The 24,924-nt window shown below is 48.4% G+C and overlaps 1 protein-coding gene across 2 annotated transcripts in view; it reads right to left on the minus strand.

Moving 5' to 3' along the window:
• Nucleotides 1-27: 27 nt before the first annotated feature.
• Nucleotides 28-24,924, minus strand: part of itga5 (integrin, alpha 5 (fibronectin receptor, alpha polypeptide)) — a 34,137-nt gene continuing 9,240 nt past the window's right edge. For both annotated transcript variants that reach the window (XM_084679390.1, XM_084679391.1), the window contains exons 2-30: nucleotides 24,368-24,498; nucleotides 20,652-20,752; nucleotides 19,992-20,115; nucleotides 19,430-19,491; nucleotides 19,276-19,321; nucleotides 19,043-19,168; nucleotides 18,834-18,878; nucleotides 18,541-18,584; nucleotides 18,247-18,303; nucleotides 17,459-17,511; nucleotides 17,095-17,303; nucleotides 16,719-16,910; nucleotides 16,569-16,614; nucleotides 16,321-16,434; nucleotides 14,980-15,035; nucleotides 14,386-14,543; nucleotides 14,142-14,279; nucleotides 11,796-11,863; nucleotides 10,166-10,316; nucleotides 9,867-9,959; nucleotides 8,446-8,525; nucleotides 8,221-8,301; nucleotides 7,932-8,037; nucleotides 7,358-7,516; nucleotides 6,451-6,558; nucleotides 4,309-4,422; nucleotides 3,281-3,382; nucleotides 3,002-3,124; nucleotides 28-2,879 (exon numbers count right to left, since the gene is read on the minus strand). In XM_084679390.1, coding sequence (XP_084535516.1) covers nucleotides 2,796-2,879; nucleotides 3,002-3,124; nucleotides 3,281-3,382; nucleotides 4,309-4,422; nucleotides 6,451-6,558; nucleotides 7,358-7,516; nucleotides 7,932-8,037; nucleotides 8,221-8,301; nucleotides 8,446-8,525; nucleotides 9,867-9,959; nucleotides 10,166-10,316; nucleotides 11,796-11,863; nucleotides 14,142-14,279; nucleotides 14,386-14,543; nucleotides 14,980-15,035; nucleotides 16,321-16,434; nucleotides 16,569-16,614; nucleotides 16,719-16,910; nucleotides 17,095-17,303; nucleotides 17,459-17,511; nucleotides 18,247-18,303; nucleotides 18,541-18,584; nucleotides 18,834-18,878; nucleotides 19,043-19,168; nucleotides 19,276-19,321; nucleotides 19,430-19,491; nucleotides 19,992-20,115; nucleotides 20,652-20,752; nucleotides 24,368-24,498 — 2,971 coding nt within the window. In that variant the 3' untranslated portion in view covers nucleotides 28-2,795. The remainder of the gene's footprint in view (nucleotides 2,880-3,001; nucleotides 3,125-3,280; nucleotides 3,383-4,308; nucleotides 4,423-6,450; nucleotides 6,559-7,357; nucleotides 7,517-7,931; nucleotides 8,038-8,220; nucleotides 8,302-8,445; nucleotides 8,526-9,866; nucleotides 9,960-10,165; nucleotides 10,317-11,795; nucleotides 11,864-14,141; nucleotides 14,280-14,385; nucleotides 14,544-14,979; nucleotides 15,036-16,320; nucleotides 16,435-16,568; nucleotides 16,615-16,718; nucleotides 16,911-17,094; nucleotides 17,304-17,458; nucleotides 17,512-18,246; nucleotides 18,304-18,540; nucleotides 18,585-18,833; nucleotides 18,879-19,042; nucleotides 19,169-19,275; nucleotides 19,322-19,429; nucleotides 19,492-19,991; nucleotides 20,116-20,651; nucleotides 20,753-24,367; nucleotides 24,499-24,924) is intronic.

Genomic DNA, 24,924 nt, shown 5'->3' on the forward strand with positions numbered 1-24,924 from the left:
TCTAATAAAATCACAAGCGACAAACAATTGTAAAAGGGAAAACTTTATTGGAAATGCAAACCATAAAATCAGGTAAAATATCAATAAAATACTAAAATATCCCCCTGCAATTCTCCCCAATATGGGGAGAAGACAATTCACAAAAACAAAATTTCCGAAACATATGTACAACCTCTTTATAAAGCTCAGGAGAAAGAATAGGGGGCTTGAAAAGACAGACCATCGAGTCTGAGTGTCTTCACCTGCGGCAACCATGGAGGAACATGTAGAACTATCCCCTTGTTTTTATAAATAATGGGTTGACATGTTCAGGCAGTACATTACTGGTAAAACGATACAATACAGATTCAAAACAAAAACATTGACCGTTTCAAATCAATTCACTAATGTCTTTAGCAGTCTTTTGCACCATTTTTGTTGTTAAAGTTCTCCCATGAGATTAGCCAAATAGAAAAAATTCCGGTGATTAAGGGGGGCATGAAATTCTAATGAAAGCCACAACAAACACAAGATATGGATTGTAATACTAGCATTGTGTGGACAGGTGACAGAAACTGCACATAAATTATCACTCTAGTTTATCATTCCCGAGTTCAATGCAGAGGTGTTCAGGAGGCCATACATGCCTTTTATATAAAGGTATCAACCAGTGGTGGTGAAGTACTAGTCCAGTACCAGTCACAGAACTAGAGTGGTCACTATTAAAAGTGGTCCTTCCTCCCATCCATCCCTAGATGTGAACTCCTTAACACAGTACTGCCCATGCGGGCATGTGGATAAGGGATGCTACAAGGAAGGAAGCGAGGTTCCTCTACTTGAGACACCTTCTCTTTGGGTATTCAGTGAAGAGATCTGCATTACTGTCTAACGCACATCATTACCACGTAGTTGAACATCAACACACAACTAAATAAAAATAACATTAAATGAAAAGAAAATGTACTGATATTAACCCGAGCGAATACTGATATTGCACTTCCAACCACATTTGTAGGACTCCCCAATGCCCAGTCGCTATCCCTTTACAAGAGGCACAAACGGATGTGCTGCACTGCACGCACTGGACATGCATTTGCATTGCAGTCTCTCTCTGCACTACATGTGATTAATAGCCCCTGGCTGGCCTCAGTACAGTCAGGCGGTCTGCCTATACTGAGCACTGACTGGATTGGTCCTGTGGTGAGCCTGAACAACCTTTCCTCCTGTCAGCCCAGGAGTATGGACAACTCAGCATCTCGAAAGATCCCTCTTCTTCATACAAGACAGACACGGGTACATACACACACACACACACACACACACACACACACACACAACATCCTCTCAAGACAAAGATTATGTACATACATCAAACCTTTTTACATTACAAATAGATAACCCCACATTATGCATTGTTATGTTTAGTCCCTGGGTGTAACCATAGCCCATTATGCATAGCAGTAGTGGGGTGTGATGGCTTCTAAAACTCCTTGTTAGTACTCTGTCAACCAGACAGGCTCCAACCCAGACATTAAAAACAAAGCCTCCTATGAAGCGTACTACACTAGGTGGTGCTAGCACCCCCGATGACATCACTACTTCCCTCTCCTAAGGCTACGGCAAATGATGGATGCGTACAAATTCACTTCCACACACCATGACTCAGCGGCCTACTGGCTCCATATAGAATACAGGTTCAGTTGCATGGTGCATGCCGCAGCCTCATCTCCACATGGCTCCACACCAGCCTAAAAACACGCTAACCTGACCCATTCTACCCTGCCTGGGCTATCAGGTGAGAAGCAGTATCCGGTTAAGGATCCTTGCCTGGAGAGTCCAGTCATGTCCCAGATGACTATGAGGTGATACTGTGATGGTAACACTGAACATGAACGTAAAGGATCAGAACGTAGGGATCAGTAGGACTCAAAGGATGATCAGCTCGTCTCCTGTCTTTGGCATCTTGATAGTCATCAGTAGATTTCCTTTGAGTGCAAATAAACAGGCCCCAAGTGCGTGTCCACCAACCTGAGGCTTCATTACGCTCCAAAGGACAGGGATAATACCTGCTGGACACTACCAGAGTCTTTGGCTGCATTTACAACAACTTCAAACAATACAATATGATAGGCTTTTGCTGAATGGGAAAGAACCCACCTCGAAGACATATTCTGGGGCTTTTGTCAGTCTGACCTTTGGGGCCTTGGTACTTTACCACACAGCCTGTTTGAAGGCTTTTGACTGAGAATGTATCAAATAGTTCCTTTAATGCTACACAAAGCAGGGCAGTGGCACCCTCTCCCCCTCCACATGTAACATGTGTCCAGCACCCGTCTGAAGATGTGTACACACACTGTTAGCACCAAAAACAAGGCAATAAAAACAGGGTATAACTGACTTCTCGTTCAGGAGAGTCCACAAAATAAATCAGTATCGAAAGACTGCAGGGAGACGACAAGCATCGTCATTAAGCTAAGATAAATCAATGGCTTCAATATGGTTTCTTCTCTTCTTGCTATGGGGTCATTAGCCTAGAAATCAGACTCATGTATGTCTGCAGACAGTCTGACTGGGTTGTGTTTGGTGACCAACCATCTCCAGCAACAAACAAGACACATTCAATTAAAACACATTCATTTGGTTTGGAGTTCCAAGGTTTTTTTTTTCTCCCTCTAGTGCAGTCCAGTGGAGTTCCAGTGGTTGCTCCTCCTAACCCTTCAACTGCAGTCTGATCCTCCCTGGACGTCTAGCCAGCGTGTCTCTGTTGCAATCATATGGGTAGCTAGATTCTTTGGTTTCGGATCCCTTTGTGGCTTTTAGGCCTCAGATGCGGCCTGGGGCTTGAGTTGGGCCTTCTCCATAGCCGTTCCGTAGGGTAGAGATCTTTTGAAGAAACCGAGCTGTTGGGGGGGACAAAAGACACAAGAGGAGTCAGAACAGGTCTCAGCAAAGTTCTATGGGGGGGTTTTCAAATAGAAATTGGAGCGTTGTATGAGAGGGAAGTGGCTGGGCTGACCCTGACCTTGTAGAGGACGTAGATGAGCAGAGCCAGCAGGAGCAGGCCTGCCAGGATGGCCAGGATGATGATCCACAGAGGGACAAAGTACTGGCTGTCCGGCTTGTTCCAAACCACCGTGGTCACCACCTTACCAGGGGAATCAACATCAGTCATGACCTCCTCCTGATACGACAATCGAACAGCAGCTTTGTAACACGTGGTCACAAAACTGAATACTCTAGCATGCAGTGGGGAAAAATAAAACAATATTTGGCGATAAACTTGATGAAAAACTGTACATACCTTTTTGGATCCACTGGGAACTTGTTTGGGTAGGATGGCATAAGGCATCTTCATGACGCTGAAACGAGCTAGGCACTCCAGAACATACTGTTTATATGCCCTCTGAAAACAAACACAACAAGAGGCTGGGTCAGATGGGGAACCTCTGATTCAGAGGAGCGGTTCTTCTGTCAGCACTTCACAACAATGCCAATCCGTATTATCACAAACTCTAGATAGGAGTTCAGCTCCTAACCAGGAGGTGGCAATACTATCCTACACAGAGAAGCCTGCCGTTTGTTCAGAATTGCTGGCTCTACCCCCATTGACATTCCAATCCTATGAGAAGCCGCAACCGCCACTTAATGAATTTTCAATGCAGTCACACAATATGCCTTGTCCTACAGCAGATGAGAGCATGTAAGATCCTTTTTAAGAATGGCCCATGTGCAGACATACCTGTAAACTCAATGCAATACTCAATACACTGCATGATACACAAACTCCTTCAAAGGGCTGTTTAAATTGCACACCCAGTTTGCTACCGTTTACCCCAAATATTTGAGCACTGTGCACACTGGCAGACTCCAGCCCTCTCCTAATATCACTCCTGACATCCAGTCAATACAACGAACTGGGAAAGACACTCATTATTTGTATCTTACAGTCTCAAATTTGAGGTTTTAATTCTTGGTGTTTTCTTTGTAGCTGTTTAAAATCAGGGCTCAGCAGCATTCTCTCTTGCCAAAACCCTGACATGAAAAAATAGACAGCACTGTGAATGAGCAGAAAGGAAACATACAGTATAGTCTACTCCCGTGCCATGCCACATGTCATCTGGGGCGCAAATGTGTCTAACTCCCTGCACATGTAGAGCCTAAACCACATACAACCCCCAGCCCCATGTCCCGAGACACCCAGAGGACTGGCAGCTTCTCTTTTCTGCTTTGTCTCATTTTTATGTTCTTGTTAGATGGTATTTGCCCCTTGCGATTTAGGCAGGTGTTTTGATGCGTGGGGGTTGTCGAGTCTGGTTGTCATCTTCATACCTCCATAAAGGTCTCAGCCCAGATCCGGGAGCGGACCTTGAGGATGGCACTGGTCCCCTTCTCAAGAAGACCCACGTTACACTGAAGCATCCAGCACTCAGAGTTGGAACAGGACTTATAAAATAAAAGGAGAAAGAGAAAGCATTACATTGAGAGCACTGTAGTGCCAACTCATTTTCCTCAACATGGATTTCCAGGACAGACCAAATAAACAATATATCCTAACATTCTGTGAGGCGTAACTCTAAAAATGTTGAAAACATAAATTACAGGCTAACTGTAGAAGGTCAAACAAGACAGGAAGGACAGGGATGGGATAGGAGGAAGGGCAATATTGTGTAATAATGTCAAATGTTTTTGCCAAATAAATAAAACAAAGAGCCCAATGTTATGATCTTCATCCAGGCCTGCTTCGAATTAGTAAAAGATTGAGGGAATGTCATGAGACTGTAAAAATGCAGCATGCAGTCACCGCTCTTCACATTATTGCCCAACCGCTGAAACCAGACTAGTTTTCACAAGGCTTTAGAGTATGCAATCTTAATTAGACCCTCATAATGGGCACTCTGCATTCTCCACCTCCACTAAGTGAGTTGTAGAGTCTGAGTTGCAGACGGACCACCCTGGACTGAGAGGTGTCAGTGGGCAGACTTGGACTACGGACAGCAGACGCTGGGTCATAGAGGGACCGCCCCCGGTCTTCTACCCCAGCACCAGGCTTCGACAAGCTTAATAAGGTCACCTAGACAGGGAGGGAGGGAGAGTTTCACTGCACTCCCTCCTCCCAGACATCCCTGGTGCCCTCGAGCACCAAGGCCGGGAGAGGCTTGTTGGATGCTGGGAGGATTGATGGAGGCTAGGGGAGACTAGGGGAAGACAATGCGCCTGGGGAAACAGGTTGGACATGGTCCAGTGGCATAAACACCAAGGCCCCCCTCCCTTCACTGACCTTCCCTGGTGGGGAGGGGGACATCAAGGTCAGTGTCATTGGGCGCTGCAGGCGAGTTCCCACAGACAGAATGAACATAACGCCTGGCTACAGCTTGCGTTTGGTGAATGAAGGCCATGTGTACATATGAACAATGACATTTTAATGCTTTATCACTTTTGAAATAACTCGACATGATCAGTTCTTGTTTCTCATTTGCAGCTCTGCAGCGACAGAGACGAACAGTCATCCCCTTCATTTCAGTCCAGACCTCTAGAAACAGAGCCAGTCCACAGACTACCAACACACTTCTTTCAACAAGAGACACTTTGAACACAGACGCCTGTCTTCCCATGCACTAAAAACAAAAGTGCAGAGAGAGAAAAAAATGAAAAGAATGGGCGCCTTCATAGAAACGTGTCATCAGGCAGGCTTGATAAACGAGTGCACTTAGAAGCGACAGTCAGCAGGACAATGAGGCCTTTCACGTTGCCAGGTAGTGTCAGACAGAGGGAGAACTACCTGCAGCTGGCTGCTTCAATAGGGCCAGTGTATGCCAGGGGGCAGGGGAGCCTGGTCTAACAACACCCTGAGTGGAAAATTAGAGGCCAGCCAGCGAACTACGCAGGGCATCACAACCCCCCACCTCACTCTGTCCCCCAGACCAAACTCCATCCCCACTAACTACCCAGCCTTTAAAGTTAATCACCACAGCAGGACCACCCCATCACCCTCTGACCCCTCCCTCTTAATTACATCATAACCTGGTAAGCCAATCCCAGGGGGCCGGTTACAGCGCAGGGACACCAGCTCAGAGACCCATGGCCTGAGGACATTTAGAGGAGCACAGCTCCAGCTCTCCATCTACAGTCTGATGTACAGGCCTGGGCCTCGACTCTCCTCTCGTATGTTTGTCTCATTTCTCTTCACTGTTTGACAATATGGGATGACCCTTCACCTTAACAGTAAACACATGCCTGTCAGCCTGTCACTCACTGTTTGAGCAACCTCGCTTTTATGTCCCCCACTGCAAAGTCATCACCTTACAGCCTGGACCTTTTCTTCAACACATAAACAAAAGCCAACTCCATCTACATCTCAGTCAGTGTATAGTGTACTGTAGTGGTAACCCACAACTCCACCCTCCCTGGGAGACTCCATAGACTGAGTGCTTGTGCGTGTGTGTGTGTGTGTGTGTGTGTGAGAGGTCTCACCAGGTTAGCAAGCTCAGCCAGCTGGTCTCTGTGGACCTCCCTCCTCTCGATGACATGCTCATGGCCTTGCGTCAGTATGGGCGGCTGCTCTGTTGACGCCTGCTGGAGCTGAGGAGGGAACACACACACACACACACACACACACAATGAGGTCAACACGGACACTGACCTCACCAGCGAGAAAGGCAAACCACCCCATTCTGTCAATATGAGGCCTAATGGTAGTGGGTCAGGCTTTTGTATCCTATCTCATTAATCTAAAGCATGTGAGCTTTCCTCTGCTAGGAATCCCATGAAAACACTTTGCTGTACACTTTGCTGAGAGAGGGGGGATAGAACATTGCTAAATAGACAACCCTTCTGAGTGCTGTTCAGCATCTGGACAGCTTCATATTCAAACTGAAACAACAAGCTAGATGAAGACCTGAGGCTAGAGCCCAGTATAAGGGGGCACATCCTCAGATCTGGGAGATCAGGGAGAGGATGGGTTCAGAAGTGGTTCTTTAGACTAAGGGAGGAGATGGAACATCAAAGGGCTGCTGTGGAGTGTCCTGGGTGGGGCAGAGAGGAAGGAGGGAGGGAGGGACCAGGGTGAGAGAGAGAAGGAGGGAGGAGGAGGATGGGTGTGGGCCTGAGAGAGAGAGACCAGTCTTAATCACACGCTGAATTAGAACCTGTGGGACATCTTCACAGTGCTTGCTCTCTCTGAAGTGTGCTCCTTCACACACAAATCTGACGTCTTCTCATCCTCATTTGACCCTCACAAATAGGAGTGGGCACACTCACACACCCAAAACCGAGCTCCTAACCAAACCCACTTTGGAATTACAGCGAACATTACAAATTACAGTTGCATCTCTACACCTTCTGAGACCAAATAATTCCACCGCAGTGGCTGGGAGCTGACCTTGAGCTGAAGGTGGTTCATAGTGTGGTTGGTGGTGCAGTTGAGAGGCCCCTCTGTGGAGAACTCCAGGGGGTAGACAAGACTGTGGCCCTGCACACTGAGAGGACAGCGCAGCTGGAGCAGGGTGTGGCTGATGTGGCTGGGGCCGTTGTTCACCAGCTACAGAACACCAACCAGAGAGAGGCATTATGAAGACAACCCCTCCACCCCATCCTTTAGACACAGTACATTCACCTCTGTGGGAAGCTCAAAATATAATGACAATTTAACATGCTGAGTCATTTCGTCTTCAGAGCTGTCGACTGCTCTGTGAGAGGTAGCCCTCGCAAAGGAAGAAAAAGTGAAGTGAGGAAATCCAGGTCCCCAGTGCGTGTTTGGTTATCACTCTTCTCTCATTCTACCTTGTTCACTGCCCTGGGGAATCATGTTTTACACACAAAGGCCAGTGTCTGCTTTCTACACCGCTCCTCTACTGCTTCCTGTTGATTCTGCCAGGCTAGCAGAGCTGGCTAGCATGCTAAGCCTCTGTCTCCTGTCTAGCCAGCAGGCTCCTGGAAGGATTTGGTCTGTTTACCTCATAGACATGCTGCACTGCAGGACCGATGTCCGCCTCCACCTGGCGGCTTTTGGTAACCTTCCAGTTACTTGGAGGGAAGAAGACCTTGTCTGGCCGTGACACTCTGCAAACACAGAGAAAGAGACACAGAGTATGTGTGTTTAGAGAGCGGGTGGCTGTGTTGAGGGGGACAGTGAGTAAGTGTAAGGAGAGAATGAGACTGTTTGAGTTCCAGAGGTTCTCTCTCTGCTCCGGGAGGAAAGGGGGAAACCTAAGCCTGGCAGAGCTTCCTCGCCCCTGAACTCACCCCTGTAGAATAACATCAGCCTGGACCACCACCTCCAGCTTGTAGGGAACCATCTCACTGTGGGAATTGTTCTCATTTTTACTGTTCAGAGAGAGAAAGAGAGACAAGGGTTGAATGAAGACATATCATTTTTACTTTCAAGCAACATGATTTGCATGATCTGAAGAAAGGCTGATTCATGGGTTCATCGGGTCTGAAAACACGTGAACCGAGATGAGGCCCCACCTGCGAATCTGCAGCTCAAACTGAACAGTCTTGCGAGTGTCCTTCAGCCGGGGCACTGTGAACCTCAGACCTGCCCACAGCTGCAGGGGAGAGGAATCATGATCATCATCAGTCATCATCATCAGTCATCATCAGTCATCATCACCATTCCAAAAAAAAGTCTATAAACCTTAACCCAGCATGGACAGTCAACACATAGACATGGCTTGGACATGAGGCCTGTCAGACTGGCAGGGATGAATGTCAGGCTGCTGCAGCTGACAGACGTGGAGCTGAGACTGGGTGAAACCCCTGTGCATCAACGCTACAGGATGACCCACATCCAGACATCAGAGAGAGCTGCAGTGAGGAGGCTCCCCTTCTTTAATACATTAATGCTCCAGCATACCAGGGGATCCAGAGTTCCCAGGCTGCCAACACTCTCCTCCTCCCCTCCCCGGTCTGCTCTGCTCTGGGGTCAGTCCCTCTCTGATCTCCCTGCCTGGCTGCCTGGCTGGCTGGCTGGCACACAGCTGCTCTACACCTGGACAGGTCCAGACGACTCAGGAGCTGTGCTCCCATTCCACTGCCCGCATTATTTAATCTGAACCTCTTAGATTTTCCACCCCAACTGCACGCATGTACAGCACAGTAATTGCAATCAGGAGGCTTGTGAGTGTGTGTGTGTGTGTGTGTGTGTGGCAATAACATCAGTCTGATATGAGAAAATCCGTTTGACAGACAGCATCTGCTGCTGCTGACTAGGATAGTCAGACATCCTGATATATAGCTGATCTACTCCAGGGATAACATTCAAACTAGCTCTCTGGAACACACACACACACACTTGTGCAGTAGGGGCTTTGGCTGAAAGTTTGAATATAATTTACATATTTTAATTCCCACTGCTCCAGCTAGTATTTCGAACTGTGAGAACCTGTCTATCAGACAGGTCTGCCTAACCCTCGCCTATTATGTTTGCCTCAGTCCTACAATGTTCCTCTGCAGACACAGAGCAGTGTCTGTGGTCTGTCACCAGTCACCAGGCAATTAGACAGGGAAACTAACCAAATCCCCAGCATGGGAGCAGAGCATGGATGGAGATAAACATCCTTCTTGAACGGGAACTTCCTGTTACACTGCTGCCTGATGCATGAAAAGACTGGCCCTTCCTGTGCAGCCCTCATCCACCCCCCCAGATGACACACTATCCTGCTGTGAGCAGGAAGCCAGGAAGCCATGTAACTTGTGTGGATGACTGCTTCCTGTCACATTAAACTGCCTTGAATACCACCTTCCATCAACACTTCAGTGGCAGTTTTTTCCTAATAAATTGACCGGAACAGGAAAAACCGTTTAGTCCTAGTTTTATGGTCCTTGTCAACATGGCCAGGATATATCCCTGACCCCCATCATAACCATGACAGCATCCATGTTCTTACACTGGTGCCAGCCTTCATGGGGTTGCCCAGGTCACAGCTCAGGTAACGGGTCTGGTTCTCAGTCTCATAGCTGCAGGTCAGCTGGGTCAGGCTCTGGGAGGGAAAACACCAAGAGATGGGCTGTGACACATGAGAATCATCTACTACTAAATACCTCTTAATACTAGCTCCACATAAGATTTCTCTGATGAGCCATTTTGTGAGGAAAGCCTAGACATGCAACTAATATAGGACAGGACCTCTTCTGTAGGTAATGGTTCCGGCGAGTATTGGGTTGTATGTTTAGTACATCTACTCACCTCATTATTGCGGGCTATACCACTGTAGTCTGCTTCAGGGGGCAGCACCACATACAACTCAGCTTCATAGGCCCCGCCCTCCCCCTCGTTCCTGGCGTTGAACGTCAAGGTCAACGAGTTGTCGTCACCTAGGTAGACTTCCTTCCTGTCCCTGAGGACCCAACAAAACAGAAATTGATTAGAAATAGGGTCAGGGGTTAGGTCACAAGGTGTCAGGTCTCCTTGGGTAAATAAGCATTCAAATGGGTGTAAGAGGGTGCCATTATACTAACAAAAACACAAATGTTGTAAGCACAAAAACATTTAGATCTGTGAAAAGTCTAGACCTTCACATTAGCACATTGCTGTTGCCTTATTGCTTTTTTCTGCTTAGTCCCTTCCTGTTCCACCTTAGGCTTTGTGCTCTACATATCAGTTAGATTTAGAGCCGGGAGAAAACCCAAAACACATCAGTTAGATTCATCTCCGGAAACCCACTCTCCCCCCCCCCCACCCGAATGAAAAACATTTCCAATGTAGCTATAAAGTCATACATGCAATAGAGCATAGTCTGGGACTGTTAAACACCTCCCCCTTCCCCTGGTCTTTCTCTCCTTCTCCCTCTAGATCCATCTCTCCATCTCCCTCCCCCTGCCCCTCCACAGCTCTGAACAATGAGGAACCCCATATGAGGGCCACACAGACGATTCTAATTACACCCTGGCCTCAGAACGCAGTCAGAGGAAGCAACACGGAGCACATTTCTGAAGTTGATCCACTGCTGGTCGGGGAGCCAGCTAGTCAGACTCCAACAGGCATCACACTTTTTAAACCAAACAATGGCTAAAACGAGAAAACACCACAAAACCTTAAACCCTCCCTCTGGGACATAGATTTCACAGGTTATGTGACTTGGCAGAGAAAATATGACTTGTACGTAAACTCCTAAGGCAAGCTAATGCAGGAATGTCATTATCCTCAAATGAACTCTGTCAAAATATATGTATTTATTTTGAATTAAACTTTAGGAACCAATAGATTAATTACCGTACATGTGCTGTATGGGTTACGCAATGCATTGAAAATAGTGCTGGGGAGTAAATAAATATAGAAATCAAAACTCTAAATGAGAGGGCAAGAGAGAGGGAGGGAGGAATTAGGGGGCATGTTATTTTTGAGGAAAACGCTCCCAGATCAAATCAAAGTGGAACGTCGAACATTGCTGCAGCTTCTGAGACCAGAGAGGCAGGGAGGCTGGGGCTCTCTGGCACACCACTCCCCAGACTTTCCAAACACAGCCCTTTCATCTCTCCTGTCTTTTTCCCCTTACAGTCTGTCAGCCAATCACAGCACCTGTAGAGCAGTGCTCCTTCCTGTTTTCACAGGAGAGTATCCCCCTGCTCTGCTGCAGCATTGTGACTGTTAACAGCATTCTCTGGCAATGCTAAACCAAACAAAGCAGGCGAGTACGACAACAGCTGTATTTATCCTTCAGTAAAGTAACAAGTTCCATTTCTCATTAGCAAAGCAGGGGTGAAGAGTTCATGTGGTTCTGTACACAGTTTAGCATCCATAATCCACGTCTGGTGCGTTTCCTATGGTGCATATGCCTCTGGATGCCAAAGGACTAAGAGGAAATCAAGGTACTCACCCGTGTACAGCCAGCTTCAGGTCAGGGACACAGATGTTGTCTTCTCCACAGTCAAGCAGAATCTGGGCCTAGAAAAAAAACAATAGGGGAGGTTAAGGGTCTAAGAAGACCTCGACAGATGCATGATTATCTTAACTACAGAGACAAGAGTTTGGAATGACGACAACAGGAAGGGACATGTAACAAAATGACTAATGCATTCCACTCCACCTCCCACCTAAACATCTACCCTGTCAGCAGCTGGCTCAGTCTGATGACTCATGCCGCTATATGTATCCAGGTGTATAAGGGCCTGTTCCCCTAACCCAGACAGGAAGTGGAGAGACATAGCCTGAGGGAGATGTACCCAAAGACGCAGCCCTGCCAGAAGACCATCCCAGCTCTCCTACGTCCACATGACTCCGCTCAGCGGCAGACCGCACGTGCACCACAGGCTACGCCACCCCAGTGCACCACACGACACACACGACCAGCGGAGGGAGGGGCCGGGAGTTGGGGGGGCCTAGGTTGGCATAGACACCAGATATTCCACAAGACCATGGGGTGAAGGTCTGATCCAGAGATTACTGATAAAGGGAGAAGAAAGACAGGATGGGGCCAGACATGGTGCAGTGTGGCGGGGTGCTCTCTCTGAACATGGAGAGAGGAGCAGTGAAAGCCCTACGGAGGGTAATTGCTTCCCTGTGTGATTGGGACGCAGCATGATGATGTTGTGGATGAGGATGAGGATAATAAATAGAAGTGGATGGAGATTAGAGAGCGCCCAGCGCCTCCCCTGTCATTAGCCAGTCAGGGGTTCTAATCAGGGACACTGGGGGAACCACCAGGCCTCCACAGCCCATAGGCTGGCTGGCCCACTGTCAGCCTGTCAGTCAGGAACCAATCCATGCAGTTAAAAACAACAACAACAACAGAGAGCAGAGAGCTAAAGGGCATGTCGTTCACTACAGGCACCATGTCAAGTGCATAAGAAACAACATTTGAACGTCAGTGGAAATGACACTGCAGGTCCTTGAGACAAGGACATGTTCAGGGCCTCAAAAACCAACGTCAACAACTACTTCAAAATTCTATCAACACCAAAAGGGTCTCTACTCTCTCGTGGACTTGTGGAATCCTGTGAAGCTCCGTATTCAGAGACGCACTGTGTAGCATCCACTCTCGTGCCCCGCCTTACGGCAACATATGGACTGCATTACCGCATGAAGCTGCGCTGGGACTGAGCGGCAGCAGTGATCTCTCACTCAGCACCAGAGGGTGTGAGGACAACGCTGGCCCGACACACACACTGCAACACACACATCCTGCCCAACACACAAATCCATATGGACAAATCAATAAGGCCCAGACTGTGGTGGAGAGTCACTCAACCCTACTCTGTTTACATGCTGTTACATTCACACAGGGTAGCTATGATTAATGAAGTATGTTAGCAGTTTTTCACTGCTCCCCTCCCCCAACATGCCCGGGCATTCCCTCCTGTGAGGACGAAAATAAGAAAGGATTTTTCAAGCCTTAGTCTGAGCACAGGGCCTTGGTGTCTTTGTTCTGGTGTAGTAATAACAACAAACCACTTTGGTTGGAGGCCCTGCAGCTTCAAAACAGAGGAGACACCAATGGCAGAGCTTACAGCACAGGAAATAGAAACAGAAATACAGAGGGGAGAGAGGAGAGAAAGAGAGCAAGAGATCGAACAGCAACCTTTTTCCCCAAAATTCCCCAGTCCAGCGGTTATTGCTGAGCTCACATATGGTGCGCGCCGCCCCACAGCACAAGGCAGTAAGCCCACACGTTGAGCCAAGCGCGCTCTCTGCCAGGGGAAAACTGGCAAAACTCAGACAAATCTCAACCAGATGGGCACATGGCCTGCAAGCACTCCACCCAGAAATATCTATTAACCCTGTGTGTCTGTGCAGCACTGGAACACACCGGCTCTGAACCGTTACACAGCCAACAGGGCCCGCTGCTATTCCTGGTGGGGTCATCAAGCACCACCGTCGGTCTACACATGCCTCACATTTTCTGGTCAAAAACGGCTTTCCAGACCCTCTGGACACCTTCCCAGCAGAGCAGTTTAGGAATAACAGGGGAAGCAGACCGAGGCATTTTAGAGAGGGGGTTGGAGGGCTGTTGGGGGTGTGAGGTTGTGTGTGTGTGTGTGTGGGGCTGGCTGCTGCAGGTGATGTCATCACCATCAACTCTGAGAGGAAGAGGCTTTCCATTGGGTCTCATTCATTACCACAGAGCAGTGGTCCACATTCAGAGCTTACAGGCTTTCCCCCTCACTATCCCCGGGCTTAGTGGAGCTGTGCTCCGTGTCAGGAGGGAGCTGGGAGTTAAAGGTACCTTCTGCTCGATGAGCTCAGTGGTCTGGTAGTTGAGGATGGGCCTGAGGCCGTGGGAGTCAGCAGCTGCTTGGGGGTCCAGGCTGAAGTTCAGGGCGATGTAGATGGAGGATAGCTTGTCCCTGAACTCTTTCTCATCCTGCAAAAACACACCTCATCAGAATGGGGTTCCGTTTCCCTGGCACGAGGCAAGGAGAACGTCGCAGCTGTTTATGGGAAGGGGTGTTTTTACTGGAGGAGCTCACCCGTAGGTAGATCTTGGTGTCCTGACACACCCGCTCTCCGCTCCGCAGCCTGACGCGCTTCTGAAGCACGGCCTGCTGGGAGTCCAGGAACAGAGCCCTCTTCACGGCTCCCTTCTGCTTGTGCTTCAGTCGGTCCAGCTGCACCTCCACCTGGAAGTCTGGATTCATTACACACACACACAGAGATGAGCATTCACGGCATCATGAATGTTCCATTGCTTTGCACCAACATAAAAAAGACTGCAGGTATGCACACCCCGCAGCTCAGTCCAGCCAGACAATGCAGGCAATGTAGCTGGAGACATATGGCTAACAGAGCAGAGTAAACTGTGTATATATGTGAGGGAGTCATTAAAGGAATAATTGCGAAGGGTTGATAGGGTTGTGAATGAACACAGAAAGAGGCGTTTGGAATGTGGTTCATGTGGATTGGAGCACAAATCTGGAGTTAGACACTGCTCTTCATCATTTGTCATAATACAAGTTGAATGCAAGAATGACTGCCAAGGTAATTCAGCTGACACAATGCTGTGGATTCAGATAGATGGATCTGAGGATTGTGTGTGATACAAAGCAGATGCACAGTTGACTCACCGAGGCTGTCTGGTAGGTACTTCCCATTAGCGGACAGGCAAAAACTGAGGTTGACACTAGAAGACAGAAGATAGAAACAAGGCATCAATATACAAACACTTATGCACAAAGACAGATGGGAACCCCCCCCCCACTTTCATTCACCATCCTCCTAAAGCTACCTCCTGCTCTCTCTCTCTACCTCTCTCTGGCTGAACACTGGCTCATATTGCTAGGTTGCAACACAATGGAACAATACTTAACTAGGGATATACTGTTGAATAATGATGTTTGGGAAAGTGGTGGCACCTGACTTCTCTCACCAACCAAGTGTACAACATGGTGTGTCCACTGTATATCTACCCCCTCCCTCCAAACACTGTGGAATGGCTGAGCTCAGGAGGGTGAAATTGAGTTGTGTCTCATGCGTCCGTCTCTGCCAGTGAACAGGGAGCTTCTGTGGGAGCCTGCAACTCTCTCCCATGACATCAGCCCCAGCTGACGCCATCCAGGAGTCAGCAACACTAACCCTGATCCATGCACTAGCACAGCCACACTGGAAACAGTCAGCGGAGGAAGGTAACAAAGAATGAAGGAAGACATTTGAGGAAGAAACAGAGTTGGAGTGGAGAGGTAGGAAAACAGGGCAGCGAGAGCTGTGGCTGTGTGTGTGTGTGTGTGTGCTCCAGCGCCTGCTTACGTACGAGCGTGTGCGTGCACACCAGCGACCCTGCCCCTTGATGTTTCCCAGCTGTGTTCCACCACCAAACAATCTCTCATTCAGAGCAACAGCCAAACCTGCTGACCCCTCCCGCAATGTGCCCCCCTCCCCCACTCTCTCTCTCCACCCCTTTTCCTTTCCCTCTCCCACCCTCCATCCGTCAATCCACTCCTCTCTCCCATATCACTAGGCAACACAACATAATCACGACGCATGTGTAAACAAGCGTTTCCTTTATGGATGTGAAGTAGGAGAGCCACAGACAGGAACATGGGCGCTGGCCACGTGGAGTTGCGTGCAGCCCTCTCCTGCCTCCTATTTCGACACGAGCAGCATCTCACAACGCTGCTATACAACAAGCTGTTATTCTACTGCTCCTCTGCACAATGCGGCCTGCTAGGAAGTTACTATGAACAGAGGTCACCCGTTAAGACTTGACCGTCCCCAAATGAATAACATGATTGTTGCTGAGAGCGATATTGTTCTCTGAGACTTCCTGTCTGAGCAGTGTGTGAGCTGGGTAACTCCCCCTGGAGAGTGGAGGGCTGTGTGTGTATGTGTGTGTGTGTGTGTGTGTGTATAGCCAGCGGTTAGACACAACAAGCTGGGTTAATGGAGGCTGGGAACCAGACCGCACTTACCAAGAGACAGATATGCTGGTGTTGTCGCTCTGCACAATGCAGTTCTTCTCCTCAGGGTTGATCATGGTGGGGTACACAATCAGGGAGGCACTGGTGTTGACTATGGGACGCGACCTGAAGAAGGAACATGGAACTGGTAACTGCTGATCAGGGTCATGACTGGACAAATCTCACATCGATAGAATAATTACATTCAACACTATGAATGAATGGACAGACTAACAGTAGTTCAAAGTGGTGTGCATTACCTGTAGAGAATGGCCTTGTCCACACCAAAAGCACCAACGATAAGATCTGTGGGATATCACAAGACCTTATTAGTTAAAAGGCAATACGTGAATAACCATATCCAAGTTCTCATCGATGTTCACAATCACCAGCATTGGTCCTTCGCTTACCCGGGTAGCCATTCGTGTCCAGGTCTATGGCTCCCCTCAGAGCAAATCCAAAGCTGGCAGGAACCGTCCCTGAAGCCCATTGGCCAGTTATCACCTGAGAGGGCATGTCCCTGAGTCCACCGGCAAATCCGTTGTAGATGAGCACCAACCCCTGCTTCTCCTCCCCACCAAACGGACAGCTGATGGCCACATCTAGACACACAGGAGACAGCTGGGAGTGAGGGGAGGTTACAGTCCTGACCAGGTTAAGAGCTCATCTGACCAAAACCCTAAAAACAACAGATACCACTGATCTGCTTTGAGGAACAATACCAATGTGGCTCAAAGACAGTCAGACAGCCTGACACAACCTCCAGTGCTGCCCCAGTCCTCTCACCGTTGTATCCGTCTTGGTTGAGATCTCCCAGAGGGGCAATGGTGCTGCCAAATCTCCCAAACACCTGGTTGCCTGTCAGGTGTGGAAGGGCTGGCTGCAGGTTCAGGACTCCTTGCTGCAGGTAGACATAGACACGGCCCACCTCCTCCAGTCGCCCATCTGAATCTCGCACCATGAACATGGGTGCTCCCACCAGCAGGTCAATCAGCCTGGGGGAGGAGGGAGGGGGGGGGGGGGGAGGGTGTCACTCAGACCACCCTGACATCTGAAGTTTCTCATTTCATAAATTGTTGGATCAAGTCCGATCCAGCACCGTACAGCTCCTCAACATGGGCTGTGAGTGAGATCGCTGACTCCTACTTACCCATCATTGTTGACGTCCATTGTCGCCACGGCATAGCCAAAATAAGAACCCATCTGTGAAAACAAGCATGCGTCACCTTTCCATCACATCCATGCACTAGATTTCTCCCACTGCTGCCTTCAGGCACACTAATAGTAATTCAATGTAATTTGATCCAGTTAAATGACAAAATAGACAAACTACTAGATGTAAGCTAATTTAGGTTTGACTGTTGACTGTATTCATTCATTCAAAGAATCGTGGTTTTGGTTAACTCCATGTGAATTGAAACCAGACATCAGACTTTCCATAGCAGGCATTAAGGGGAGTATCTGGTAAATGATTCACAAAGTGTGGCTTCTGGCTAAATCTAATTGGATGCTGCTACTGTAGCAGTGCTCCTCACCTCATCCACACAAAGGATCTGTATTAACGTGAGTCTAGAGTTTAGAGAACACAGCCTGCTTTCCCAGACTCTGAAGGTAAGCAAATACAGGCCGGGGATTTTATTTATTCAGCTGAGCCAATCAGCATCATTTAAAATAGGATCACGCTCTCTTTCCATTGCCACAACCATGCTACTCGTTTGCGAAAATTACTTCTGCACTTTACTGCAACAAATGGGCTTTGCAGGAAACCACAAAAAGGGTTCAAACCCTTGAGCAGAAACTTGTAAAGGAAAATATTTGCTAATATCATCATAGTCTCAATTATACTCTGATTCTAGAGATTAGTCACTGCCATAAGAAACAACAGATGCAACCATACAGAAAATGAGATGTAGACATTGCATAAAGGGTATAACTCACCTGTTCACCAGTGTAATTCATCATGGACTGCAGATCACTGCCGTTAAAAATAGACACCTGCACGAACACACATGGTGAAAATCACAGTCAAATGAAAGTTTCAGGTTTTTATCATGGAATTCAATTAAACAACAGTTCTTTTTCTGCCAAGCAGCACTATGCCTGCTTTCCTTCCCTCATGCACCCCCACCACCACCACTCTCTGAACTCCCCAAACTCTGGGTCCTGAGCCAACAGCCCAGTCCTCCCTAACAATCTCTTTTTAAAATGAGAGTAGTGATGAGGACTTCTTACCAAACCATAAAGCATGATTCCTTTTGGGACGCCAGCCACAAAATCTGAGAGGTGCACAGACAGAAATGGAGCAACGATTTAGGAGGGGAAATATCATGCAGGTCAGACCATTCCGGAACTGAAAGAATTCCAGAAATCATAACCAGCTCAATAACAAGATAAATATTTTAGATTAGTTCAGTTCAAGTTCACTTCAGGTGTAGAAAACTGTGTGTGTCTGTTTCTATGTCTGCAAGTGTATTAACCATGTGGGCCTAAAGTCTGCAGAAGTACACTTCATGGCCAAGTCTTACCTTCCTCCTGGTCTCCACTGAATTCTCCAACAGCAACAGAGTATCCTGCAGGCAGCAGGGGAGGACAGGAATTAGCCTTACTCAGCAGCCCACTGAAAGCTCATATACCTCTGATAGAGTATCTGGGTTTCATCCAATCACACTTGCATCTCAGTGCTCTTCCACCAATCCCAGCCAGCCAAGTGCATAGAGCAGGAAGACGGTCTTACCTCTGTAGCTGTCGTCATATTTGATCTGAGCCTGTCTGGTCTGGATCTGGCCATCCACAGACTGCATGAAGTAGCCTGGGTAGTAGGCCTTGATGATCTCCTCTTTGGCAGCACTGATCACCTGGCCTAGGGAGGGGGTAACATGCACAGTGGTAACATGACCTTGAGTTTTCTGTGGAGAAGGTTCATGGCTGAAGGGTCAGAGGGTGTGGAAGGGTTGTCAGGCCACATACCTTGCCAGAAGAAGCTGCCGGGCCCTCCCAGCACTACCTTTCCATCCTGGGGAACACATCAATGCAGTTTTACACTCAATATGGTCATAAATAGTATAGGGTACTGAATATACCTGAATCACCTTTTGGGTCAAGTGATTAAGATTCATCCTACCTTAGTGAAGTCAGCACTGAATCCACCCTGGCAGTAGCCCTGGCCTCCCTCTCCAATGAACTCTGAACCAACCAGAAAGTGGTCATAGATCAGAATAACTTAGCCACATTACAACATGTTGCTCCTCCCCCATAAGAGCAATTCTACCCAATACCAAAGGGATGGTCATTGTCCCAATAGGCACACACGGTGTATGCCCTTAACAGGCGTGCGTGTGTCTCTGAGCACTTTTACTTGAGCCCAACCCCATCCTCTCTCTCTGCTGACCCCACAGAGCTCAGCACTTAACCTCCTGTCTAGCCCCCAGCTGTGTGGACAGCTGCATTATCAGAGTCAGGGCTCATCAGTCACCTGTGGGGGTGCTTTCAGTACCAAGAGCAGTGGCCACCAGCTCTGACTGTGACCTTCACTGTTCCTCCAATACATCTATCACTTTGGTGTCATTTCACATACAGTAAAGTTAGTAGTAGCTGTTTAAGTGTGGGCAATGTTTGATTGGTGAAGTGTCGTCTATCTAGATGCACCGATGCTGGAGAGGAAGCCGAGCCAGGGATAAGCCTACCTGTGCGACAGGGAGAGTACTCGACAAACTTGGTGAAGTTGTGGACGGAGAGGTAGCAGGTTCCTGTGGTGTCAGAATGAGGGATGTCTTCTTTGGTGCGAAAGGAGTAGAGAGGGGCACAAGCCTGTGGGAGGGGAGGAGAGAGGGGAGGAAGGACGGGGAGGTAGGGAGGGGCGAGGTAAGAAGGGAAAAGGGATGAGATGCCTTCCAGTTGCAACAACACCCTCCTGAACTTGGAGAAGACTAGGAGAGAGGTCAGTGGTACATCTGGAGCAGAGTAGCCATGTAACTCAACCCAGGTCAACCCATACAATCAGCACTCCACAACAGATGGATCTGCTTTGATGTCACGGAGGGCACAAATAACACTTTCTCCTCGGAGCAGCAGACTGGAAGTGAAAGTTGAAGCAGAATCACAACAAATCACTTGACGACGCCCTTAGAGACGAACCTTGAACAAAGAGGATCCCCAACCCTCCATGACATTAAAGCACCTCATCAGAACGTCGGCCAGACGTTTCTCATGGCCGTGTGACCCAGCCCAGACATACTCCCTTGCTGAACTACTGAGAACCTCAGAGCCACAGAGAGAAGTTGAAAGACAAACTGCTGCTCTGCCTCACCTCCCATCTCCATGCCTGGCTGGAGGGGTCATCTTACCAGAATGGTGTCGCCGTGGGAACGCACGGTGGCGCCGAACCACTGGTGGGACTTGACTTCAGCCTGGTAGTCTGTGTTGTTGAGAGAGACTGTGCGATCCCCTGGAGAATAAAAAAAAAACACGAGTGAGTGATGGCTCTTTAACATAACATAACATGCATGTCTCCTCCTGGATCCTAATGCATCACTGACACTCAGTCTCCTGGTCTCTTCAACGCATCTGGACTGTCGGCTTCGTAAAAGACTAATTTAAATGAAATGCTGCATGACAAAAATATGGGGGAAAAAAAAAAGTGTGGAATAATACAATATGTCAACAAGGGTCAGCCCTCCATAGCCTGGCATGCCTGGCTAGGCCTGGCCTGGAATGGCCAGGCGTGGCCTGGTATGGTTTGGCCTCGTTGACCCTGGATCTGTTTAGCCACCTGGTCAGTAAAGCGGATCTCCCTCCTCAACACTGTGACAGCAACAGGTGACAAGACAGATGGCTAGTAGAGTCAGGTTCAAAAGGAGCTTTATTGGCAAGACGTACGTAACATCTGTGTTGCCATGGTTGGGGGTAAATGTTTCAAATCGATTCGATAGCGATGTAGACAATAGAGATCGGCAATCGATGCCCGTAATACAAGTCATATTCAAAGGAAACGAGAGAGCACATTGCAAATGTACTGTGAGGAAGAATTATGAAATCCGTTATATTACTGCACTAATATCCATCTCCCTACTTTCCCTGGCCACCCCACCCAGCACAGCTGAATCACAAGTGTGTTGCAATCTCTCCGGGCTCTGGTGGAGACACAGAGATCCTGACCTGTGTGGATGTGAGGAAATCAGGCTATGCGTCAGCCCCCTCCACTCCAGCCCCTTGTTTCCCATCTCTCCTTTCCCCTACTCAACCCAGCCAGCCAGGCAGCATAGCAGCCTTGGGCCCTGGATGAGGGCCTGTTCCATGTCTTGGTTGGGAAGAAACAGAGGGGGAGGCCTGTGTCCAAGGAAAACAAACGTTCTGGCCCTGCTTCCTCCTAGCAACCTCTTAGTCATCCCTGTTTAAGCACTATTTTTCACTCCCCTCTCTCTTCAAGTTCCCTTCTGCCTCACAGTCTTTTTATTTCTTGCTATTCTTTTCCCTTTTTACAATCTCTTCACTCTTCAGCCCACCTAACTTTCCTCCCTCTCTTCCAGTGACCTCTCTCCCTCACTCAGGGAGCCAAGACTCCCACAGACCTGGTGTGAATCTAAGGGGGGGATTAGACCTTCAATAGCCTTTCAATGACATCACGGAAGTTCTGCACCATCTCCATCAGCAGACTTTCCCTCCAACATTACTCTTCATGGCCCGCAGTCTGGTCACCCTGGACCTGGTACATGCGAGTGGCAGACCATGTGAAGACAGACATGCTTTAACCATCAAAACGAACTAGCAGGAATGTTGCTTTAACTAATCTAGAATAGCTACACAGTGCCTCTTCCTGAAGCATAGCTTCTTTATATTTTCACAACTTAGAGGCCTGTGTTATTATAACATGAGCAGCGGTGGCGAGAGGAAGTTGATTGGGCCAGAGAGCAGTGTGAAGGTTAGCGTGTCTTTCGGAACACACTAGCCCAGCAACCAGGAGCTATGGCAGGTAAAGCCATCTCTATTGAACAAAACTATTCTCTACAGGTCCTGTTTATGGTCAGACAAAAGAAGCTTCTCTGTCAGTGTTAGAGAGATGAGATGTGGGCTCTTCCATGACCAGACACACAACATTGACATTCATACAGCGTGACAGAGAGATGCTGGTGAGGGGCTCCATATGGCCACACAAGCGTCATGTGAAATGGCCAAAGCCCAACACAGGGTTTGATTCAAGCATGAGATATGGAGAGATCTAGAGGCATGTTGCCTTAGCATGTCGTCTGAAGCCCTTCCAGGGAATGTGGGAGGAGTAACTGTTAACGTAATGGACTGGTGCCCAGCCAGTCTGGCCCGGGTCAGACTCTCCTGGGACAGCAGGAACGGGTGGGGGTCTGGAGTGTGTCCATACACACTCTAGTCTTTGAAATGTGTGAGAGCAGATCCATTAGTTGGGTGGAACTGTGTGTGTGTGTGTGTGTGTGTGTGTGTGTGTGTGTGTGTGTGTGTGTTTGTGTGTGTGTGTGCGCGTGTCGATAGGGTCGGAGACAAATGGCCAAATTCACTCACCACATCAGCTACCCCCAGGGGAGTTTGGGAGAGAAGAGAAGAGGGAGACAAGCGACCAGGGCTCTGGTTTCTTCCTCTTTCCTGCTCCCCTTCATCTACCCTTTTACCCCCTCCCTCTCCCTCTCCACCCTGCCCCCTCTCCCATGCTGCCTCTTCCTCAGATCCCTGGGCAGTCTCTTATCTCAATAGAGGAGGAAGCGGGATGGGAGGAGGGGCCCGGGAGTGTCTGCTCCAACCACTTTGACCCAATTAGAACAGTTCATTAAATGGGTCACTAGCCTGGGTCTCTGACCCTGGGTCAGACCTCACCCACACTCAGGGAGGGCCAAATACACACTCTTGTTAAATGTTGCTCATACACATTACATAAATGAATGACCAGTTTAAGTCATGGAGGACTTGACAACAAACACTCACAGATAAATGTAGACGGGACTGCACAGTGTGGTCATATCTTGTCCAAAGCTTCCATTTCCTGATTCCAGATGGTTGCATCTGCTTCATGCACTCAAATATGCGTCTTCAAAGTCCATCAGTGAAATGAAGGACATATACTGACAGCCCCCCCCAGCACAATCCTTCACCCCCAGCCCTTCTGCCCGCTGTTACATCACTGCCAGTGGCCTCCAGCCAAAACCCAAGGATCTGCAACACATTTTCTGTTGCAAGAATAAAGGCTAGAAGAAAAATAACAGAAATGAGCAAAGGCTAGAAGCATCGGAGGCCTCCTACAGAGAGCTGTTAAAGGGAGCTTGTGTGAGACTCAGTGGAATATTCCTGTCCTAATGTGCATTAGAGATAGTAAATCACAGCTGGCTCAGAGCTCAGCACGCCGCCTTTGATTTCCCAGGAAAGAAGCCAACCGTCCCCTGCTGACTAGGGCGCGCGCACACACACACACACACACCACTGTCCTGTTCCATGTGTGATACACACCATGCTGCTGTGTGTGTGTGTGTGTGTGTTTGGTCCTGATCATTAGCTCATCTACGGTACCTCCCTACAGCCACTGGAACAACAGCCGGGCAGGACATACCAAAACACACGGAGAGGTACCTGAGTACCTCAAACAAAAACAATCTCTCTTTTCATCCATGAGAAAGCACACAAACAGGAAGCTGGAAAGGGATCATGAAGCTTCCCAGCATCATCCAAAGAGCGGTGAGGTGGAACACTGTGACGCCTGATCCAGACCTGTTACATCAGGGTCATGGACCAGTGGGCCAGGAGAAAGGACAACCTGACCAGCTTTACAGTCCTCAAATATCTTCTTAACTTGCCTCAACCTCTCCAGTCTCCAGTCAGGACAATAAACAGGAGGGATGGGGGAGTGGTGTGTGTTACTGGAAAACAGGGAGGCTCTGAGAACAGCTGTCACGCTGCTGTGTAATTATGACATCAAGTGTTATGTCAGACACAACCTGGCTGTGTCTACCATACAACATGGTATCCATCTATGTAGCTCATACACGTCTGTGACTTCATGAGCAAACACTGGGGGAGGGGGCCTTCTTCCAATAGGAAGGCTTACCTTGAGGGTCAAACTCAATGCTGTGGCATTCTGATTGGCTGAGACTCCATGGGCAGTAGTAGACAGACCCGCCCTCTGTGATGTTCAGCTGGCTGGTATTGGCCTTCGGAGCGCCGATCACCACACTCACACTGTAGCAAGAGAGGAAGAACACAGTTATGCTCACTGTAAACATCTAGAGTGTAACCAACCCTCCACTCCAATAATATATAAGTCGAAAATAAAGGAGAACACAAATTGCAAAGCAGAGCTGGTTATCCGATGCAATATTTTTCAGACGAGTTGGTGAAATGCGGCTCTTTGTCAGGCATCAATTAAACACATGCATTCCAGACCTCCCATTCAACAGTTTGAACATGAGGTAGTACACAAGTGCTGCTGCTTACTAAGCCATCCCCTCCACATTAAACACTTTAACAGGTTTTAGAGCAGAACATAGGTTATGTAACAAGTGTAGTTGTTGGTGTACAGTATGTGCATGTCTCTTCTTTGGCACGCAAACTCAAAACTCTCTCTCACACACACAGATCCCAGTGGGGCAAATTCAATGGGAAAAC

This window comes from Hypomesus nipponensis, chromosome 18 (assembly GCF_054491055.1).
Source record: "Hypomesus nipponensis isolate SF chromosome 18, ASM5449105v1, whole genome shotgun sequence".
NCBI lineage: Eukaryota > Metazoa > Chordata > Actinopteri > Osmeriformes > Osmeridae > Hypomesus > Hypomesus nipponensis.